The sequence below is a fragment of the Procambarus clarkii genome, chromosome 35 (genome assembly GCF_040958095.1).
Source record: "Procambarus clarkii isolate CNS0578487 chromosome 35, FALCON_Pclarkii_2.0, whole genome shotgun sequence".
In the NCBI taxonomy this organism is placed as follows: Eukaryota; Metazoa; Arthropoda; class Malacostraca; order Decapoda; family Cambaridae; genus Procambarus; species Procambarus clarkii.
The window spans coordinates 28,622,534-28,643,613 of record NC_091184.1 but is presented as its reverse complement, the minus strand read 5'-3'; the positions used below and the strand labels follow the sequence as shown (position 1 = coordinate 28,643,613).

At 39.2% G+C, this 21,080-nt stretch overlaps 1 protein-coding gene across 2 annotated transcripts in view; it reads right to left on the bottom strand.

The window, feature by feature from the left end:
- Positions 1-3,484: 3,484 nt before the first annotated feature.
- Positions 3,485-21,080, bottom strand: part of LOC123768461 (alpha-1,6-mannosyl-glycoprotein 4-beta-N-acetylglucosaminyltransferase) — a 63,940-nt gene continuing 46,344 nt past the window's right edge. For both annotated transcript variants that reach the window (XM_069336221.1, XM_069336220.1), the window contains exons 4-9: positions 18,613-18,768; positions 14,663-14,828; positions 14,125-14,283; positions 13,171-13,418; positions 10,791-11,007; positions 3,485-8,815 (exon numbers count right to left, since the gene is read on the bottom strand). In XM_069336221.1, coding sequence (XP_069192322.1) covers positions 8,498-8,815; positions 10,791-11,007; positions 13,171-13,418; positions 14,125-14,283; positions 14,663-14,828; positions 18,613-18,768 — 1,264 coding nt within the window. In that variant the 3' untranslated portion in view covers positions 3,485-8,497. The remainder of the gene's footprint in view (positions 8,816-10,790; positions 11,008-13,170; positions 13,419-14,124; positions 14,284-14,662; positions 14,829-18,612; positions 18,769-21,080) is intronic.

Genomic DNA, 21,080 nt, shown 5'->3' with positions numbered 1-21,080 from the left:
GCTTTCTGTTCAGTAAAATTTTACACTGCCTTACACTTGCTTAACCCATTCAGAAATGTAACGATTTGTATATTTAGTTACGACTATAAGAAAGTTGTAGGTAAGTGTACATGCAAGTGCCAGCATCAACAGGAGTCAAGTGTTTATGAGGGGAGAGGCTGTGAGGAGGCGTCACAGACACTTCTGGCTGCAGGTGGGCTGGGTGAACAGTTTGTAAACATTGATGAAACGCTTACATTACCTTGAGGGTTCGAACCTTTCTTTTTCATAGTGTTGGTATGGTATACCAAGGGAACATACACAGGTGCCTTAGCTTCTGTTAGGTCAGGCGCTGGTATCGGGTCTTTAGGCTACTTGAACTTAAGCTAATTTAACTTCCTCAATCCACAGTAATGTTAATTACTTGTAAACCTGGCAGACGACGCCTCCGTCTGACGAAATCAGAAAGCTGTGACCACTTTACCTGTTTGTCAAACTATACCAACTGCTAATACACTTTTACACTATGTGGTCTCACTTGAAATGTAATAAGAGCGAAATTTCAGCTTGCATATGATCGCGCTAACATGCTTCCCCCACAATGATCACTTGAGACAGGGGCAGGCACATATGTACTACATATGTGCACATATATACATATATATTATTTATATTACTATAATAAGAGTTTTGCGAAATCACAAAATTTACTCTGATCCTCAATAACGAAATTCTACAATGGAAAAAAATATTAGCCAGTTCTGAAATGGTCTAATATCTTTAATTAACCTGTGTCAAGTAGCCAGGCTGTGACCCATACGTCAAGCTGCGAACAGCAGCATTTAACAGCCTGGTTGATCAGACCAGCAACCAGGAGGCCCGATCAGAGACCGGGCCGTGGGGGATATTAATCCTCAGAATCTTCAACAGGTAGGTAATCAGTGTTTCATGCATTATAAATGTTCCTAACTGATGTAGTACAGCGGTCGATCCTGACAGCAGCGGTTTAGTTCAAACAGCTGCATGCTTGCAGGTTACACCAGCAGACAACAGCCGAGGTACATATTAACTGTGATGCACATATATATGTAAACTTACACATCTAAGAAACACTATTCACTTACCCTTCAGGTGTTTAATGCAGTTTTTTCAAGGCTAGAAAGCCATTTGTGCCTTGTACGACTGTCTATTACTCTCCAACTAAACCGATGGTCTTGCTTGGTGGTGTGTTGCGTCAGGTACGGGATGGTCACACTGTACTCGGGTCTTGGGCACCTGGTTCAACATTGACGACGTAAGGTGAATACCGACGTAGCCGCCACGAAGGCGCTAAGAAGAAAAACATTCGTAGGTACCTTCGTGAATCTGGCCCCTGAACACCACCTCCGCCAGGGGAGCCGCCAGATCACGCTGTTTCGCAATTTTGGATTATGATACTGCCGTTTGGCGTTCCTATTCAACGGTATTGATTGTTACAACGCCTGGCGCATACATTACCGTGGGGTCACAGGATAGTTGATAGATGTTGAACGTTTTCTGGCTGGTTCTCCCGGCGGGGTGACGGTGTCTGGCGCCGGCTTGGCCGGGAGTTGGTTAAGGGAGTAGAAGAACTCCCGAGACACTCTCCAAGTACCCATCTTGGTGGGCTCCTGGTGAGGTCACTAAGGTGTGCCCTCAGACGTGGTGGGCGGCTGGCTTCTGCTCTGCCAGAGGGCACTGGATGACAGTTTTCGTTTTAGTTGGGGGCCGAGTTTTTGCTTTTGCTAATGTTCTCTGTGTGGGGTGGGGCCGGTGCTTGTCACCCTGAGGGACTCTTGGGGCTCCCCAACCAGGCGACAATCATTCACCTGATGGTCTTGTTTCGCGATAAACCCTTCACGGGGACGCCAGGGCGCACCGCTCCCTCGGTCGTCGTCGCCCCTAAATCAACAACATACTCAGGCGCTTTGAAAATAACTCGCTTTATTATTATTATTATTATTATTATTATTATTATAATAATAATAATAATAATAATAATAATATAATAATTCAATTATTTCTTCTAATTTTTATTGTTTTATTTATATATACAAGAGTTCTTACATTCTTGTAAAGCCACTAGCACGCATAGCGTTTCGGACATGTCTTTAATCTAACAGATAATTTAAGTAGATAATTTCCAGTAAAATTTACCACAATAAAATTAGACCATGGAGGAATGGCCTAAGGGTTGAGTGTTCATACGATGAACATGACAAGGAATGTAGATCACTGGGCTGATCCAGCCCGTCCTCCTAAAGTTTCCCAACGTCAAGAAACTGTCGTACTAAATTGTCCATTTTCTGAGGTTGGAAGAAAACGTGCTCAGATTGGGGACTTGTTTATTTTAATGGTAAATAATAAATTAATATATAATAAATTAATTTATTATATAAATTAATAAATAATAAAATTATTATTATATAATAAATAATAATAATAACAAATAGTATAATGATAAGCAATTACTTTTAATGAATCAAATAGCTAATTAGGATGAATGATAAATAATTATTGACTAGTGCATAACAATAAAATATTAAGGAATAATTATATTGAATAATCCTTAATGATAAAGGAGAGATCAATTACAATTAATAACTACATCCATAGGTAGTAAATGAAAGTTGCATAAATTTTTCACATGTTATTTAGCACTTCTTGAATGACCCACCCAAGAGCTAATATCATGTTTTTATTGCACATGGCACCCTCAAAACAAAAATAGATAATGTAGGTCCAGGAATATCTGGCATTGACCTTATTCCCACTATTGGAAAATTCTCACCTAGTGGCTTGTTCATACTGCAGACATTTGAATATAAACTGCCCAGGGGCTTGGTCATACTATAGTCAATGATGGAGATGACTTCTCTCTTGTCCAGTTTTTAACCACTTGGGTTGGACGGTAGAGCGACGGTCTCTCTTCATGGAGATAGGCGTTCAATCCCCAACCGTCCAAGTGTCTGGGCACCATTGCATTCCCCTGTCCCATCCCAAATCCTTATCCAGACCCCTTCCAAGTGCTATATACTGTAGTTGTAATGGCTTGGCATTCCTTTCCCTTCCCTGGCATATGATCATCTTAAATTTTGTCATTACAAACTATTTTCTTCTAATGTGGTTTTGCCATGCCTTGAGAGCTGCAAGATTGAGAGACTTGCTTTTACAATTCAGGAGAATCAATCTTTGATGCAAGAACCACATTATGAAAATAATATTTGGGGTTGTAAGCATGGTCTTATAATCTAGGTACTTACCCTGGCACCATCAAGGTGGTGAAGGATCTCCACATTGTCCTCAAACTTCCTGGGATATCATCATGCTTTTTTAACTGACTGTGATGCAGTATACAACATTGTTGACTGATGCTTCAATATTGCTCATATGCAGAGGTTTTCTATGCCAACAGCCAATGCTTATAATGCATTATCAATAAATTTAGTTACTGTTTTTCATATGCAATAGGATAAATGATAAACAATTTACATGATACAACTATTATTAAAAAATAATTATCACAGCAAAAACATGAAACAAATGAGATGGTACATGTGGCAATGAGGTCTGCAAGGAAGGAAAGGGAATTATCAGGGGAAAGTGCCAAGCCACGACGACTATGTAGCACTTGGAAGGGGTCAGGATAAGGATTTGGGATGGGATGGGGGAAAGGAATGGTGCCCAACCACTTGGATGGCCGGGGATTGAACGCCGACCTGTATGAAGCGAGACCGTCGCTCTACCTTCCAGCCCAAGTGGTTGGGCAAGGTCTGCAAGGAACTGATTACAGGGACTATTTAACAAGTTAATCTATGACAAAATGCTGGACACGTGATTTTTATATAGTAATACAATAATATAAATAACATTAACCAAAGCTGGCAATCAAATTCATTTCTGATCATATTTTGTAATACAGAAACACAACCTTCGAGGCCTGACATCATTAGTTGGAGGAAACTTTATTACTTTCAGTTATATTAATTATATTAATGAAACCACAGTATATACAAAAATATAAAGTGGATTATTATGCTGGTTCCTGACTGATGCAGAATTGCAAGCTGGGAAGAGCTTAGTACCAATGGCTATCATGTGTAGAGCTTGGTACCAATGGTTAATACGTTTTCAAAATGGTACCAATGATCACCATGTTTTGAGCGTGGTACATCATGTCTAGAGGAGTATAAATAAATGAGCTAAAATATAGAGGATAAATCACAGCTAAGCAGTGCAACTATACACAATACTCTATAATACATTTCAAGAAAGTAGAATGTGCACTACAACTTACAGATATTAATTAATGTGCTAAAGCTGAACCTGCCATACACAGTAGACTATTAGATGTTAATATATATGGCCTAAGGAAAAATTCAATTGCTAAGTTATGTCTTCAAAATCTAATATACTGCAGTACTGACTGGACTGCCAATATATGGAAAAAATACTAAAAAAAAAAAATAAGATTGTGCACACAAGAGCTATACAAGTAACTAATTACTGAAAGAAAGCACTAAGCCTGCAAAGCTACATAGCACAGTGTCTAGGACAGGTCCAAGGTAGAGACTGAGAACAATATCTCTGGGGTGAGCATAATGATGGCTGAATGGGCTATATCAACTTGTGTATATGATCATTGCATAACATAAGGATGGAGAGAGAGATGGAGACAGGTGGATGAAACAATGCTAGATTGAATTGTATATGACAAGATTAAATGAAACATGGCTAAACAGAATGAAATATGGATAGACTGAATGAAACATGGCTAGACTGAATGAAACATGGCTAGACTGAATGAAACATGGCTAGACTAAATTTTACAACATGCCTTGACGTATATGAACTGGCTCTGATAATGCTGATTACATTTGCTGTTAATACTGGTGGATTGCAGACAAGAGAAGTTTTGGTTGACTTGTCTTTAATTTTACAATGACTACCCGAATTCTATACACTGATAATCCACCAATGAACCATTATGTTACTGAAAACAAATGAAGAAAAATCATTTGACACAATAAAGAATTAATATACAGTATAATAATACAGTAGTAACATACCTTTTTTAGCTGTTATTCAAAGATTATATTATTCAATATCGGATAAACCTATAATTATATTTTTTATTAAACTTACTACATAGTAATAACTAAAGGAGAGCTAATGATTTGATAAAAGACCTAAGTTACTAAGATACAGTAGTCAACAAAGGGGTGCTAAATAACATTAAATTAAAAAACTTAAGCCTTGAATGTTCAGTTAATGCTATTTGGTTGTGATATTCAGCACTTATTGAAATTCTTACATTATAAAGTTATGGTAAATATAATATTATTATAGCCAACATTTTTTAATGGGTTCAAATATATGAATAATTACATTTTTAAGCTAAAAACCTATTTTGCTAATTTATGCCAAGCACTAAATTAAACAAAAATTAAAAAGTCAAGTAAAGTTAAAATATCTGACAAAAACTTGGTATAGCCAGTAAAATCTACTACTGTATTTTCAAAGTTACAGCATGACATTGTAAAATATCTTTTGAAGATTACTTTATATTTCATAACCCACTTTGGACTAGCCACAATGTTGTCTATACATGTATGATTTGTGAGAATTCATGAAGAGATTTTTATACATAATGACTGACACTTGTCTATTTATATACATCTTTGGCATATGGGACTATACTGACATTTCAGTATAGACATTACTGACATTTCAGTATAGACAAAAGCAGAAAGTTGTGTCTTTTTAAAATTTAATTATGTCTATATACAGTTGCACTAAAGGTTGACAGCTGGATGCAAAACCACTCCCAATGGCTGGCTCGTGTCTAGCTAGGACTTGACACTGCCTGGTGGGTCAAGTCTAGCTGGCACTTGACACTGCCTGGTGGGTCAAGTCTAGCTAGGACTTGACACTGTCTGGTGGGTCAAGTCTAGTTGGCACTTGACACTGCCTGGTGGGTCAAGTCTAGCTGGGACTTGACACTGTCTGGTGGGTCAAGTCTAGCTGGTACTTGACACTGCCTGGTGGGTCAAGTCTAGCTAGCATTTAATGTCTGGTGGCTCAAGAGGCTAAAATGCTGAAGAACCAATAAGTACAAAGAATAGTACAGTGGACCTTGCACAAGTATATATTTTGTCTATAGAAGAAGGTATATGATCTCAATATAAGTACATAAAAAGTATCTAATATATAATGATGCAAGATACCTACATAAATGTTTGAGTGCTGTATAATGGTATCTCGTCCACAGGTAAACAACCATAGTCATATATGATATTAGTCACTGGAACATAATCACAAAATTGATTGCATAATTCACTCCACTTCTGTATGTATTGATACTCAAACGTGTTCAGTAAATTATGAATTTATGGAGGAATTATGAATAATGGCATTGCATGACTCTTAATGTCTGTCCTAGGATTTTTTTTGGCAAATCAAAGACTTTTCCAAATATATAATCCAGAGCACAAATGTACTGTATAGTATTTATAAACCAGAGTAAATTTAAGGGAATATTTTAATGATTGATTTACCATTTTTTGTCATAACACTACTCATATATTTTTACTTTTTTTGATTGATAAAAAGACTGTTTAGGATCTTTTCAGAGACCCGTTCAGCTCTTATGTACATTAATTACATATTGCCATTTAATGATATTGTTTCTCATACGCAGAAGAAACATTTATTTTATATGTAAATATACTCATACAACAGAGTTTTCAATTGAGAGTACTCTATTATAGCTACTATATGTATTTATTATTTAGTGTTACAAGTAATGTTTTCATTTTTACTTGCTTATTATCTGCACGCTATTAAAAAAAATTTTGTTTGTTTGTGTTAAAAGTATGTTTTGTTAACAATTTCCAATGCTTCTTTTTAGGCTCAAAATTTTAAATGAAGCTTTACAACAAGGTTCCCTATTTGCTTGCATAGATGTTCAGTTATACTGGATTAAGGTTAAAATTGTAAAATATTCTAAATTAGCCATACTGAGCATTTCCAGGATGCAACCCACAGTAACTGTCTAACTCCCAGGTATGTGTTTAACTGGCAGCTGAACACAAACCAAACTGCTTCTGTCCAGCACAGGGATTGAACCAAAGTGAACAAATCCACTAGGGCCGTGACGAGGATTCGAACCTGCGTCCGAGAGCATCCCAGACGCTGCCTTGATTGACTGAGCTACGACATGGTCAAAAGGAGTTGAAACCGAAGTTCTACCGAACTTACTGGATCCTGCAGCCTCTCCGAGGCACAAACCAGGGTTTTACACAACTCCCCCCATGCACTCGAGCTATGTCAATAGGCTGTTCTACCTCTTCGCCCTTACTTCATTACACACATCCTTGTCACAGCCCTTGCGGATTTGTTCATTTGATGCATCATGCAATTGTGATTTCTGTGTGTAATTGAACCAAAGTTCCTCAATTGTGAGCCGAAGACACAGACCAGTATGCTACAGGACTCGTATATATTTTTTCTTTGACACCATGCTGTCCTGTGCTACAGAACCCATATACTGTAATATCTTTTTAGATACCATACTGTCCTTTGCTACAGGTCCCATATAATATCTTTTAGGACAACATACTGTATTGTCCTATGCTATAGGACCCCTATGATATATTTTAAAACAACATATTGTCCTTGCTATTTTATACATCACTTTTTGCTGTTTTCTATAATTACAACATTACTAACATGTTTACTAAATACTCTTACTGAGTATACTTACAATAGTTTGCAGTTTTTATGAAATTTATAATTAACATTTTTTGCCAAAATAAGTTTCAGTGTTTATTCTACCTTAACATACTCACGTGTTCATTGAGCGAAAATTTAAGGGTGTTAAATTTACACTGGACGTCTTCATCACCATTAAATAGTTTATTATTGTTTTAAAAATGTTTCAACTTTTCCTAAGTCAACAAAACCAGTTATATTTTTATTTTGATATAAAAATACTAGCAATGACCTGTCAAAATAGATTAAATATATTTTTCTCCTAAACCTCTTACTTCCATGACTCACATTTAAAGAAAACGTTGCAAAGTCATTAACTGTGATTTTTTTTGTTACCAGCTTTTCGTTATCTCTTCATGACTGATAAAGTTAAGTGGCATCTGTCAAATTTTACAATTATATATCTTGGCAAGTGCATCCAATCCTAGGAGCGCCATCACCCGTAAATTAATAACAATTGTATCTCCGTATTCACGGTCTTAGTCTAATACAGTATTCATACCTAGTAAGAAATAATAGGAGTTGACCTTGCTTTAGTGTTTCTAGTAGGTCAAGGTCAACAGTCTTGCTCTGGGAAACCTGGAAAGTATTAAAACAATCACCAGGCCACTAAATTTACAGCAGTCTCAGTCTGGTGTCTTTAAGAAGGCTCAAAACCATGACCAACTCACTGTAATGTCAGTGTTTTAGACTAGAATTTCTGAAAGTCTTGAAACTGATTACTGAGTCACTTTACTTTGTCCTTGCTCTGATGGACTTCAAGAGTGGCAGAGATTAGTGTCGACTTAGATTCTCCTGCGTGGTCCTCCTCGGTGAAGACAGCCACCTCTGTGATGGCCACCCATGACTTCTGCTTGGTGCCAATGGCTATTCTGAGGCACTGAATGCCCTTAGGGAAGGTCTTTCTCAAGTTTCTTACATCTAGTTCTCCATTTTTGAAGTCCTGAACAGATGAAAAACCTTTGCACAAGGCCCGTTTAGGGTTCTCCATCTTAACAAAGGTTGAGGATACTTCTAGACTGCCATATAGGAGACGATCCCGAGTCTGAAATAAGAATTTTATTATTTATCTTGTAACTGTAAATTCTTAGTCACTCAAATATTTGTTATTTACGAAATAGTAATTATTGTTAGGTGTGTGCCCAACATAAGGGGTCAGGATTGCCATAAAAAAAAAGAGTGCCACCTAACACTGTACCAATTCTACCCCCACAATGAATCTTGCAATATCATATTAAATGACGGACTCACCACAGCCCGTGCTGCTTGGAAATTTTGCTCTGAGTAGCTGAATCTAAAACAACAACAACAACAACAACCTGGAATTATTATTATTTTGTTTACTTTCTTAATTTTATTTGTACTGTATATTGTAAAATTTTATACACTGATGTCCACAAAATTCTCAACAAATTTAAATCATACGTTGCCTGTAATTAGCTTTAATGTGCAAGTGGTGATAATATGTACATTGAGCTTTACTATGGCAAGCTTCCAAAGCCATACAACATGAATATTAGTATGTAATGGTTTGTTCAATTTGGACCCATTTTGAATTGATCAATTAAAAAACAATCTTTGTTGGACAATTATGTACATATCACATTAGGAATAGGACTTCTTAGAACTCATATGTATTAATCATTAAGGATTGTGCTTCCAAAAACTCACATGTATTGGTCATTAGGCCTTCTGCAGTTTCCTCTTGTTATGTTCATGAACCAATATTACAAAGACATTGTTTTTCACCTCGCACATCAGATTCCTGCCTATATATTCAAGTGTTGTATTTCATTAATTATATTTTTCAAGATGTGTTGATTAACACGTAAGCGCTCAAGTCATTTCTTGTTTAATTTTCTATTGTGGTTATATATTTTCACATTCTGTCCTTGTTAAGGCAACTAGAGATGGTGGCCCTCAGGTAAATCCAGATAAATCCAGGGTTTTCATACTATTTTTTATTTTATTTTTCCATATATACAATCTTGTACAGCCACCACATTCTTGTGCAGCCACTAGCACGCATAGCATTTTGGGCAGGTCCTTAATCCTATGTTCCTTGGAATATGATCTCACCAAATCATTTAACAACCAGGTATCCATTTTACTGTTGTGTAAACAGAGACCACAGTTATGAATTGATGCCCAGTAAATTCTCCCCGGCCAGGATACAAACCCAGGACAAAGCGCTCAAGAAACGCCAGGCAAGTGTCTTGCCAACTACACCATGGGGACTGCAAGGTATTAGATAACACTCCTGGAATAATAAGCCACTCATCCACATTGGTTTGGAGACTACTACTCAGGGGGTGTAGGAGACTGTTGACAGGTATCCCATGTTTGGCTATTCATTTTTTGGAAACTGCCGAGCATTAAGAGTTGATATTATGGACATAGTAGCAGGGTGTCAGTCCTCTTTAGTTTTCATACTGTTTGATATCTTTCTTTTAATTTCTTCTAATGCATCAAGAAATTCCAAAATTTAATATCTATACTCATTTTCTAGGGAACTGTTAAGTTTAATGTTAATATTCAAGGATGCATAGTGTGTTTGGCATGCCTCCATGGTACAGTATTTTCAATTGATTCAAAGATACTTGTACCTGGTTTGGAGTCTGGAGACTGAAGTTGGTGGTTCATTTTAGAACTGGTCTCTATCTCAGGCTAAAATATTTTAATCATATATTTTTTAATCATATATATTATTTACCACTTTAACTTTTATCCAGTTAAATGTGCCAATATTACTGGACCATATATAATCTTTGTATATGTTAACTGCACAATTAATTGTATTGCTCACATAATATATCTCATTTTATATTCACTTCTTTACGAATAACACAGTCTCACTTGCCAAGAAAATAATTTAAACTACAGACTTTTCAGATAATGTGACCTCCTTTCTCCTTTCCTTGCATGCAAATTTTCCCATATATTTCTCCTCAACACTGCCAGTCTAATAATAATAATATTTGTCTATTTGTCTTCTACTCATGTTAGTACCCAGTACATACCTTCTTATTGATTGCTGCTCCAGTAAGAATTACCACCCTGGATATTTTCAGCGGTTCTGGAAAAAGGATGTCAAAGGTGTCTCCTGGTTTAGGAATGCCCCAAAACATACCCGGGGCTGAGGAGTAGGCATGCTCTGCCAAGTAGGCTTTATACTGTCGGATGGTTGTCACTACGTCAGCCGTTGGATTGACGTGGGAGAAACGACGCTTTACCAAACTGCAAGGTAATGAGGATGATAACAAATTAATAAATGTAAGGAAAGAATGCATTACAGCAATAAACTATATTTCACTCATATACTAATTATCATATTGACAGAACAACCTTGCATCATGCTAAGAAGTGGACCTAGAAGTAACAGCTAACCAATCATTTAAGACAATTAAGTTCCAATTGTGTCTGGGTACAAGTAACATGAACAACTCTGTGAGATTTCTTCCTATGAGGGGTGTTGTATAGGATGCTATGACAGTTTGTTCACTCGCAAGATGAGTGGCTCTGCCCAATAAACTCGCCCGTTGGGGAAAAATGAAAACAAAATTAACATGCCAGATCTGACTTGATGTCGTTGATGAATTCTAATTTCACACTACTTCAGAACAACTTGTTCTTAATTTGTTTTGAATTTCAATTTTGAATTTGACTATTAAATCAACTTTTAGTGAGCAGCACTTCCCTCCTGAGGTTTCAAGCACTGGCAACACTACCAATGGTTCAAGAACCTCACTTAAAAAATCTAGAGTGTGCAGTTAAAAATGGTGATTTAGCCTTACTACAAGTACAGTATTTTGTTACATGTTGACTATATAATTACTTTTTAGCACCAAATTATAAATAATATATAGAATGTTTTGATTTTTTAATCATATATATTAACCTGTATTAAGTATAATACAAATTTGTATTTCTGGGTAAATATAAAAAATGTAATAATTTCGCATCTGGGGCAGCCATCCAAGATTATTGGCACAATTTAAAAATGTCTTGCAATTATGTATGCTAACAACACAAAAGCTGACTAGATCCAGTATCATACTTTGAGAACAACAACGATGACATGTATGACGCCAGGTGAGGTTATAAGGGGAAGAACTTGCCAGTAAATGTTGTCATGTAAACTCTCAGTTACCAATACCACCTTTATCAAATGATGAAAATTTTCTGTTATTGACAATCCCAGCACTGCAGTGGTAAGACACTCGCCCCTCGCTTTGCGAGTGATTCAGTCTGGGTTCATACCCTGGCTGGGGAGGATTGACTAGTCGCCAATCCCTAATTGTATGCCTCTGTTCACCCACCAGTGAACGGGTACCCTGTTGTTAAGCGATTTGGCGGATTATATTCAAAGGAAAATTAAGATTAAGGACCTGTCCAAAACACTGTGTGTTAGTGGCTTAACAAGAATGTAAGATAGCTCCTGTCATAAATAAACTGTGTATTGTTTATTTGTTATATTTTATTTGAGAAAATACTGTAGTATGTATGGATAAATTCTATGGATATATTTAATGGAGTAACCATGAGTGTGGAAATGTTAGGTGGCTGCTAAAGTCAACAACATCCTTCATCTGCCACCATTTCTCACTTCTTAACATTTTGCCTGGCCCGGCGGGCCACCTGCATCGCACTGCAAGGTAGGCCGGACGTTGCCCATGGGCACACAACCCAATGCTAAACTCCTTCACTCACAATGTTTATATTTAATAATAATAATACGCAAAAATTAATTGATGACGGCATTAATGTCATGCCCCAAACTGTGTGTGTTCTTTTGATGACTGCGCGAATGTCATCACAACGTCAAAGTGTTAAGATAATACAATTCATGCATCAACTCTTTCTAGTGCTATTTATAATAATAATAATTCTTTATTTAAGTAAAAGTACATACATACAGTACTTTAGGAAATTTAGTAGTAGAAATCTATAAAATCTACTAGATACATATCTAGTAGGAAAGAGTGCAGACATTTCTGTGTTATATTTCCTGAAGAAGGCAGGTTGAACCACAAATTTATTCCACAATGTCAGATGCAAATCATGTGTTTTATATACATTATCTCCTGTTATGGCTTCAGAGATGAAGTGTAAAAAAAACATTTTTCAAATAAATTTCTGGTTTGCACCAGGCCTTTGTATTGATATGCACCTCATGGTACAGGAATGTTTGTACTCTCTTGCTTTCTGTACATCATTGGAGGACGGCAAGATAACTTTTGACAAGGTGAGCCCCAAACATCAACATGTGTGTTTGAACTCTTTTATAAGATAGGATATATATAATCCGGTACAATGTAAATGATGCTAGCACAAGTCTCAGCCTAAGTAAATGGAATAGTAAAAAAGGAGCATGTATCAACAGTCTGAACTGAAGTTTACCTGAATGTATTATCCTTGAGTGACTGGGTCTTATTAGCCAAGGTGGAGTGAACTCCAATGTGCTGGAAAAGCCCAGGAACCCTTCTAGTGGGTCGGTCCTTTGGTGGCTTTTCAGGGGCCATGAGATTGATCCACTGGTTAATGAGGACATCTACGGGATGTTCTCGGTAAAAAAGCAGCAAGAAGGATACTAAACGATCGAGATCACTGCAGCGGACCAGCTGACCAATCCCCAAAAATCCAGCCAACTGAAAAAATAAAATTTTGCTTTAATTTTCAGTTAACAGTGTAAATTAGATCTTATTTTGCTTTTTAACATCAAAATATTAAAAGTATAGAGGGTATACACAATGAAATCACAATAAAGTGATACAGTATATCTATGAGAAAATCTTTGGCAGACTAAGTTGTGGAACTCTTAAGTATATTGTAGTCCATTGGTTAAGATCTATTGGTTCATATTTTGATGAAATATCTATGCCCAAGTTGACCACCAAGAGCTGTCAGATCTTGGATAAATAGTCTCACAACTACCAAGATTTTTGTACAGTCGTGTGGTCTAGTGATTAAGATACCAGGTACGCAAAGGTGCATACCTGGTAATTACTATACCTAATTACTATATTGTGTTTATTGTCACCAAAATGAACATAACAAGAAAAGTTACACAATAATTTTACCATAACTGTTGGTCAAACCTTTGTATCCCCTTAGCACTTACTTTCAGAGCTTCCATAATGAACTATATACTTGTTCTGTGGAGGGTAAAGTTATTTCCACACTGGAATTTGCTGAGTATGTAGGCATGTTTTTTTCACTCTGACCTTATCACAAGGTAATCTTAGGTTTTAGCTGCAAAGACACACTGTAGCTGTGAATATTAACTACTATATCTGAACTGATGCTAAATAGCACAGATTCTATAATGGGACTATTCGATGGAAGGATACCTACCTGCAAAGATATCCAATGATGGTTTCTGTGGAGTGTGACGAAGTCCTTGATGGCAGTAACAAAGTGCTTGGCACTGAGCACATCATCCTCTAGTACCAAGTAATAGGTGGAGGGGTGATGCATCCACACATACCAGAAGAGAAATGCAAAGTCTAGCACCTGAAGGAGAAAGTATGTGATAATGATGGGTGCATGTTAATGCTAGGAACACTCTGATAAAGTACAATTAGATCACAAGAATGTGATGAATCTATGAAAAAATATGATGGCCGTATATGGGGTTGAACCAGCATAGCCCATCATGTGACCATCATATTTTCTCACTGTGACAATTTTAATTCTCGAGTTACATTCACTATTATTGATCTTTTTTTCACTTTGGTAGGGTGAGATTATCTGGAATAAATAGAAGATATTATAGGAAATATAGGATGGAGAGCAGATATTCAATTTAACCTATCCTCTCCTGCTGCCTTCCACAACAATGTAACAAAATAAGTACACACACACACACACACACACACCTATCTCTGCTTACCTGTTTAGTTCGCCACTGTACCCTGGCCACAGAATCATTATATGTTCTCCTGATGGCAGTGAAGTCAATGCTAGGGTAGAGGATGGGTGGTGGCTGCAACACCCTCAGGAGGCCAGTCTGGATCTCATGGCTGTAACGGACACCCAACGTCAAGGCGCGCTGGGACCTACAGGAAGAGGAAATGAAAATTAATTCTTATTGGAAGAGAGAGAGTGAGAGTGAGAGTGAGAGAGAGAGAGAGAGAGAGAGAGAGAGAGAGAGAGAGATAGTGAGTGAATATAATACTGTAGCCACTACCAGATATAACACCTGATGTATAAACAGTAACACCATAGCACCACCACTGCTACCAATATATAAGGCTTGGAACAACTTACCATTTGTAACGTTGGGAAAACTAAGTGCTGCTTGTCATTAAATTTAATTACTTTTGTTGCCACCACCTCCGTAATGAACTCTAATTAAGATAAATTAATTTTAATTATTATGATAATTACTCTAATATCTATTGATAATTACTTGTCTTTGTCTCAGAGTAAAGCCAACGACTAGCTGGAACTGACTTGATGTTGATTATCTTTGTATTCACCTAGTTGTACTCACTTAGATATATTCTTGCAGGGGGTTGAGCTTCAACTCTTTGATCCCATTTCTCAACTGTCAACTGGTGTACAGATTCCTGAATTTTGTATGTAAACTCTAGTGATAGCCGATGTAAACTGATCCACAATTAATCATTAATACAAGTAGGGGTTAATGAAATATTCCTTGGAGTCATTAATAATAATAAAAGAGGTTTAAGGCCTATAGCTGACTGGGCCATCACATGACAGGGGGGGAGGGGGTCTACTGGTAATCAAAGATTTTAATTAATAGTAAGTTTATTTATGCAAATTATATCTTAGCTAGAAAAAGTCTTACAGGCAATGAAGATGATAATATTGAAGATGTTATGAACAGGTGGTGGTGGTTTGCCCCTGACAGGGTGTGACGTTTGGATTAACCATGGGGACTTCTCGACCTCCAGTGAAGAGGACATTGTCGGCTGGTCTGGCATTTATGGTGCCGGTGGACCGTCAGTTGGTTGGTGTCACTCTAGTGGACGTCTTCATGTGCAGCTGTCAGACTTAGTGGGCATCCAGCTGCTTCGGGGCAACCATGCTGTAGTCAAATTCCACCTCCATGCTGCCTTTCAGGCGTTTCTGGAGCGGTGTGAGGGGCGTGTTTACCCTCTCCCTGGTTCCCGCTGGTTCTGTTAAAGTGGGGAATCTTAGTGTCGCCTTGACGTATGTGGCAGTGCATGGTGCCCCCTTCGAATTTCAGGACTAACTTTTAACCTCCTGTTTTGAACGGTTTGGGACTGTGTTACGTGTTCGGTGGAACAAGGTCCTTGGCGGGCACTGTGCTGGGATGCTTGACAGCTCCCGCACCCTGACAATGTTGCTGAAGTGTAGTGTCCCATCGTCGATGTCCGTGTTGGGTTACACGCTCCGCTGCCTGTATCGGGCGCAACTGCGCACCTGTTATAGGTGTGGTCACAAGGGTCATCCTGGCTGCAGCGTGCGACGTGTGAGCAACTGGTAGGGTGCATATTTTTCGTGCGGAGGATTTTCCTCCCCTGTTGCGTTCAGACAGTACAGTACTGAGGACGAAGCGGGTACTGTGCCTGAGGAACTTGATTAACTGTCTGCTGCTCCACCTGTTGAGGCGAGTTCTACGGCCTGTGCGACACATCTGGTAACTGTTGTGGCCCCCTGGGGTTGTTGAGCCGGTGTGTGTGGGTGTCGGGCCGTCGCCTGCGCTGCGTGTAGTGAAGGACGTCCCAGTGGAGGTACATGTCCTGCCCCCATTGTGGATGTGGTCCCGGCTCCCGGGGACGCGGGTTCTGCTGTTTTGGAGCGGGGGTGCTTAGGGGTGCTTTGGTGGGGGGGGGGAGGTGCCTGCCGTGCCTGTGTGTGTCGGCGACTGTAGTTCTGATGCTTTCATTCCTTTGCAAAAGCGTGTGCACCGGTATTCTGAGGCTGTTTCCCTGGATGATGTGGACAGTGCGAGCGATGTGGCCTCTGTGGACTCTTCGAACAATGTGGGTGTGGACTGTGTGGATGTGAGGATGGTGGCCATGCCTGTGGTAGGGCCTGGTGGGAGTGGTGTGGTGCGGCCTATCTTGAAGCATTCGCGGCGGTCTCGGAGTGTCTCCCCCCTTCGTGGTGTGCCTTGGGAGGAGGTGGGGGAGTATAGTGCTCCGGCGTCCCCCGCTGTAGATGACGGGGCTGTGAAGGGCTCCAACTTGCTTCCTGTGCCCCCTTGCCCTGTACCTCCTGCTGTTGGATCCCAGCAGTGGGAAGTTGCCTCTGATGATCGAGACCTCGTCGTGGTGCTGAGGAAAGATGTGCGCCGGGGGGCCTCAGCTCCTGTGCCCAGTGGTGGGGTCGATGCCGCGCCTGTGTCCCCTGTGATTCCTCCTCCTTCGCTGCCCCGGTCTGCGGGGAGCCTTGTCCCTGCTGCCAGGGTCGTGACCTGTGAGGGTCTGGTGTTGGGCCCATAACAGGATGGCCGGGTGCTTCCAATTCCATGGTGCTCTTCCACTATCTGGGTGCCGCAGGTGAAGGAGTTTGTTTATGGGGTGCAGTATAGGAAGTCTCAGCCAAAGGCGCCGCCTGGTGGCCGGGTGTCCTTTGACACATTGATGATTTGGGAAGCGTACTGCTTGCACTTTGTGATACACAAGTTCCCGGATTGCGCACGTTACGCCATGGATCCGCTGACGCCATGGATCCGCTGACGCCATGAACCTGACATCCCGCCCTACGGTGCGGCAAGTCTCCCTCTACCATCCACCTCTGTTTTAGTCGCCGCTCCTCTATCTACAGCACAACGCAACTAGCACTTTTGACATTCTTATCTTCCTCAATGTCATTGAGTCTCCCAACATCTGTCCTGGTGCAGTCATCGGGAGGGTAAACCCTTCATGCAAACTGCACCTACTCTCAGGAAGATGATGTTATGAACACATATATAGTAATTACTTTGCATGAAACTGTAGTATTCCCAGGGTCTGTTGGTAGCCCTGTTTCCTCCTGAAAATGGAAAACATTACTTTTGATTTGGGCCCTAAATGCACACTGACTACTCACTCTATCCTTTGCCTAATGTTCCTTGACCCCCCTCCCCCCAGCACCACTGGGGAACCGATTGCAAGACGGGAACAAAACTAGGCCTACCACTGGGGACAAATGCTCTGACACATTGGGGTGGTCTTACTATGATTGGGTGTTCTGTAAGAAGGGAACCCCCCTCTTTTCCTCTCATTGAATAGTAGGTGCCCAGAGCCCATCTAGGTAATTTGTCACCTGTCAGTCAGGAGGGCCACAGGAAGATCAGGCCTATTCTATTCCCACTACAGATGCTGGAATGCATCTTTTCACACAGCCATAAAAGTTTGACAAGTTACTGGCCTCTGAATTCACTATTATTAAGGAAAGGAAGGTCTCAGAGCATTACAATAGATCAGTGACACCATATTTCCTTCTGTCGACAACATCAGCCCACATCCACCCTTCATGGACTCAAGAGGGATGTTAACCTCACACTAACCCCAGACAGAGTCAATCTCATGACCTCTCTTCGAATGTTACAAGATAAAGAAATAATTTGATATAACAGATGTAAACTTAAAAAAAAATCAGAATTAAATGGTGAACCTTTACAGAAATTCTTAAGATGTAAAAATTAGGTAGGGCCTAAGAATTTAAATATAAGAAAGAATAATGTAAGTGAAGGAAATATCCACTTCCAAGATCTTAGAGCATATGAAGACCTAGAATTCCTGCAAGATCATAAATGCAGATGGAAACAATGATTAACAAATGATCATCAACAATCTTAACTTACAATTCCTTACCTGTAACAAGTAACAAAATGATCATTTAGGACAGTGTAGCATGATATACCTGAGGTTTGAGTCTGCATCAGCAAGGAGGAGAAATATAAGGATGTCATTCCGCTCATGCTCTGTTGTCTCCCTCAGTATGGAGTCGATGGTGCGGGTCAGGTAGTCATCCTTGCGCCACACTGATGATATGCCGATTGTCAGGTAGCGGGTATTGCTATTGGGAGAGAAGGGGAGAAGTGATAACTATATATATATACATATGATGGCTATACACATTGTAACTATATACATGATGCTATACACATGATAACTATACTCATGATGGCTATGCATATGATAACTATACACATGTCATGTTATATATGACTAGGAATACTGGGAAGATGGGACATCATGAGCATAGCTTTCATCCTGTAATTACACTTAGGTAATTACATGATACACATGATAACAATGCACATGATGGCTATCTATACACATGATGACTATACACATGATGGTTATACACATTTAAAAACACACACATCCATACAAAACATACTCTAACCCCTTCCATGGGATTGTCCTCCCACTAAATCAACAACAAAAGCCCTTCTTTGTTGACAATGAGTTTTGTAATTAAAATTAATTAAACAGCATTCATTAACTAAACTTTACTATAATAAATTTGTTAACATAATTTATCTTGTAACTATCACAATATTTATTTGATATGATTATGTTAATTGAAATATTTGAAAATTTTTGATTGCAACAATATTTTCTGTTACTCATTCACCATCTACATGCCTTGTTCCACATCAGCATAAATCCACTGTTCCACATTTTCGACTCAGATCCACTGTTCCACATCTTCGACACAAATTCACTGTTCCACATCTTCGACACAAATTCACTGTTCCACATCTTCGACACAAATTCACTGTTCCACATCTTCGACACAAATTCACTGTTCCACATCTTCAATATAAATTCACTGTTCCACATCTTTGATTCAAATTCACTGTTCCACATCTTCAATATAAATTCACTGTTCCACATCTTTGATTCAAATTCACTGTTCCACATCTTCAATATAAATTCACTGTTCCACATCTTCGACACAAATTCACTGTTCCACATCTTCAATATAAATTCACTGTTCCACATCTTCGACACAAATTCACTGTTCCACATCTTCGACACAAATTCACTGTTCCACATCTTTGAATCAAATCCACTGTTCCACATCTTCAATATAAATTCACTGTTCCACATCTTCAACACAAATCCACTGTTCTACATCTTCGACACAAATTCACTGTTCCACATCTTTGAATCAAATCCACTGTTCCACATCTTCAATATAAATTCACTGTTCCACATCTTCGACACAAATCCACTGTTCCACATCTTCGACACAAATTCACTGTTCCACATCTTTGAATCAAATCCACTGTTCCACATCTTCAATATAAATTCACTGTTCCACATCTTCAACACAAATCCACTGTTCTACATCTTCGACACAAATTCACTGTTCCACATCTTTGAATCAAATCCACTGTTCCACATCTTCAATATAAATTCACTGTTCCACATCTTCGACACAAATTCACTGTTCCACATCTTTGAATCAAATCCACTGTTCCACATCTTCAATATAAATTCACTGTTCCACATCTTCGACACAAATTCACTGTTCCACATCTTTGAATCAAATCCACTGTTCCACATCTTCAATATAAATTCACTGTTCCACATCTTCGACACAAATCCACTGTTCTACATCTTCGACACAAATTCACTGTTCCACATCTTTGAATCAAATCCACTGTTCCACATCTTCAATATAAATTCACTGTTCCACATCTTCGACACAAATTCACTGTTCCACATCTTTGAATCAAATCCACTGTTCCACATCTTCAATATAAATTCACTGTTCCACATCTTCGACACAAATCCACTGTTCCACATCTTCGACACAAATTCACTGTTCCACATCTTTGAATCAAATCCACTGTTCCACATCTTCGACACAAATTCACTGTTCCACATCTTTGAATCAAATCCACTGTTCCACATCTGTCACCAACCACTAAGGTCTATTCCACTCATATAATAAGCATTCTACACCCTACAACTTTGACAGAGTTTCCATTCTATTCGGTCAAAGACTCGATTCCACAACCAATAAACATGCATTCCAAGCGCAGTTTACTTTCAGTCATGCGACGAATATTACACAAACCTTTCTGCTCTACTTCAAAAACTTCCCAACAGACTCTATACAAGTTACAGCAACGCTCCTGTGCCAAGTAAGTCCATTACGGGCTCATCATAGCCCGTGCTACTTGCCCCGCTCCCGTGCCAGGTAAGTCCACCATAGCCCGTGCTACTTGCCCCGCTCCTGTGCCAGGTAAGTCCACCATAGCCCGTGCTACTTGCCCCGCTCCTGTGCCAGGTAAGTCCACCATAGCCCGTGCTACTTGCCCCGCTCCTGTGCCAGGTAAGTCCACCATAGCCCGTGCTACTTGCCCCGCT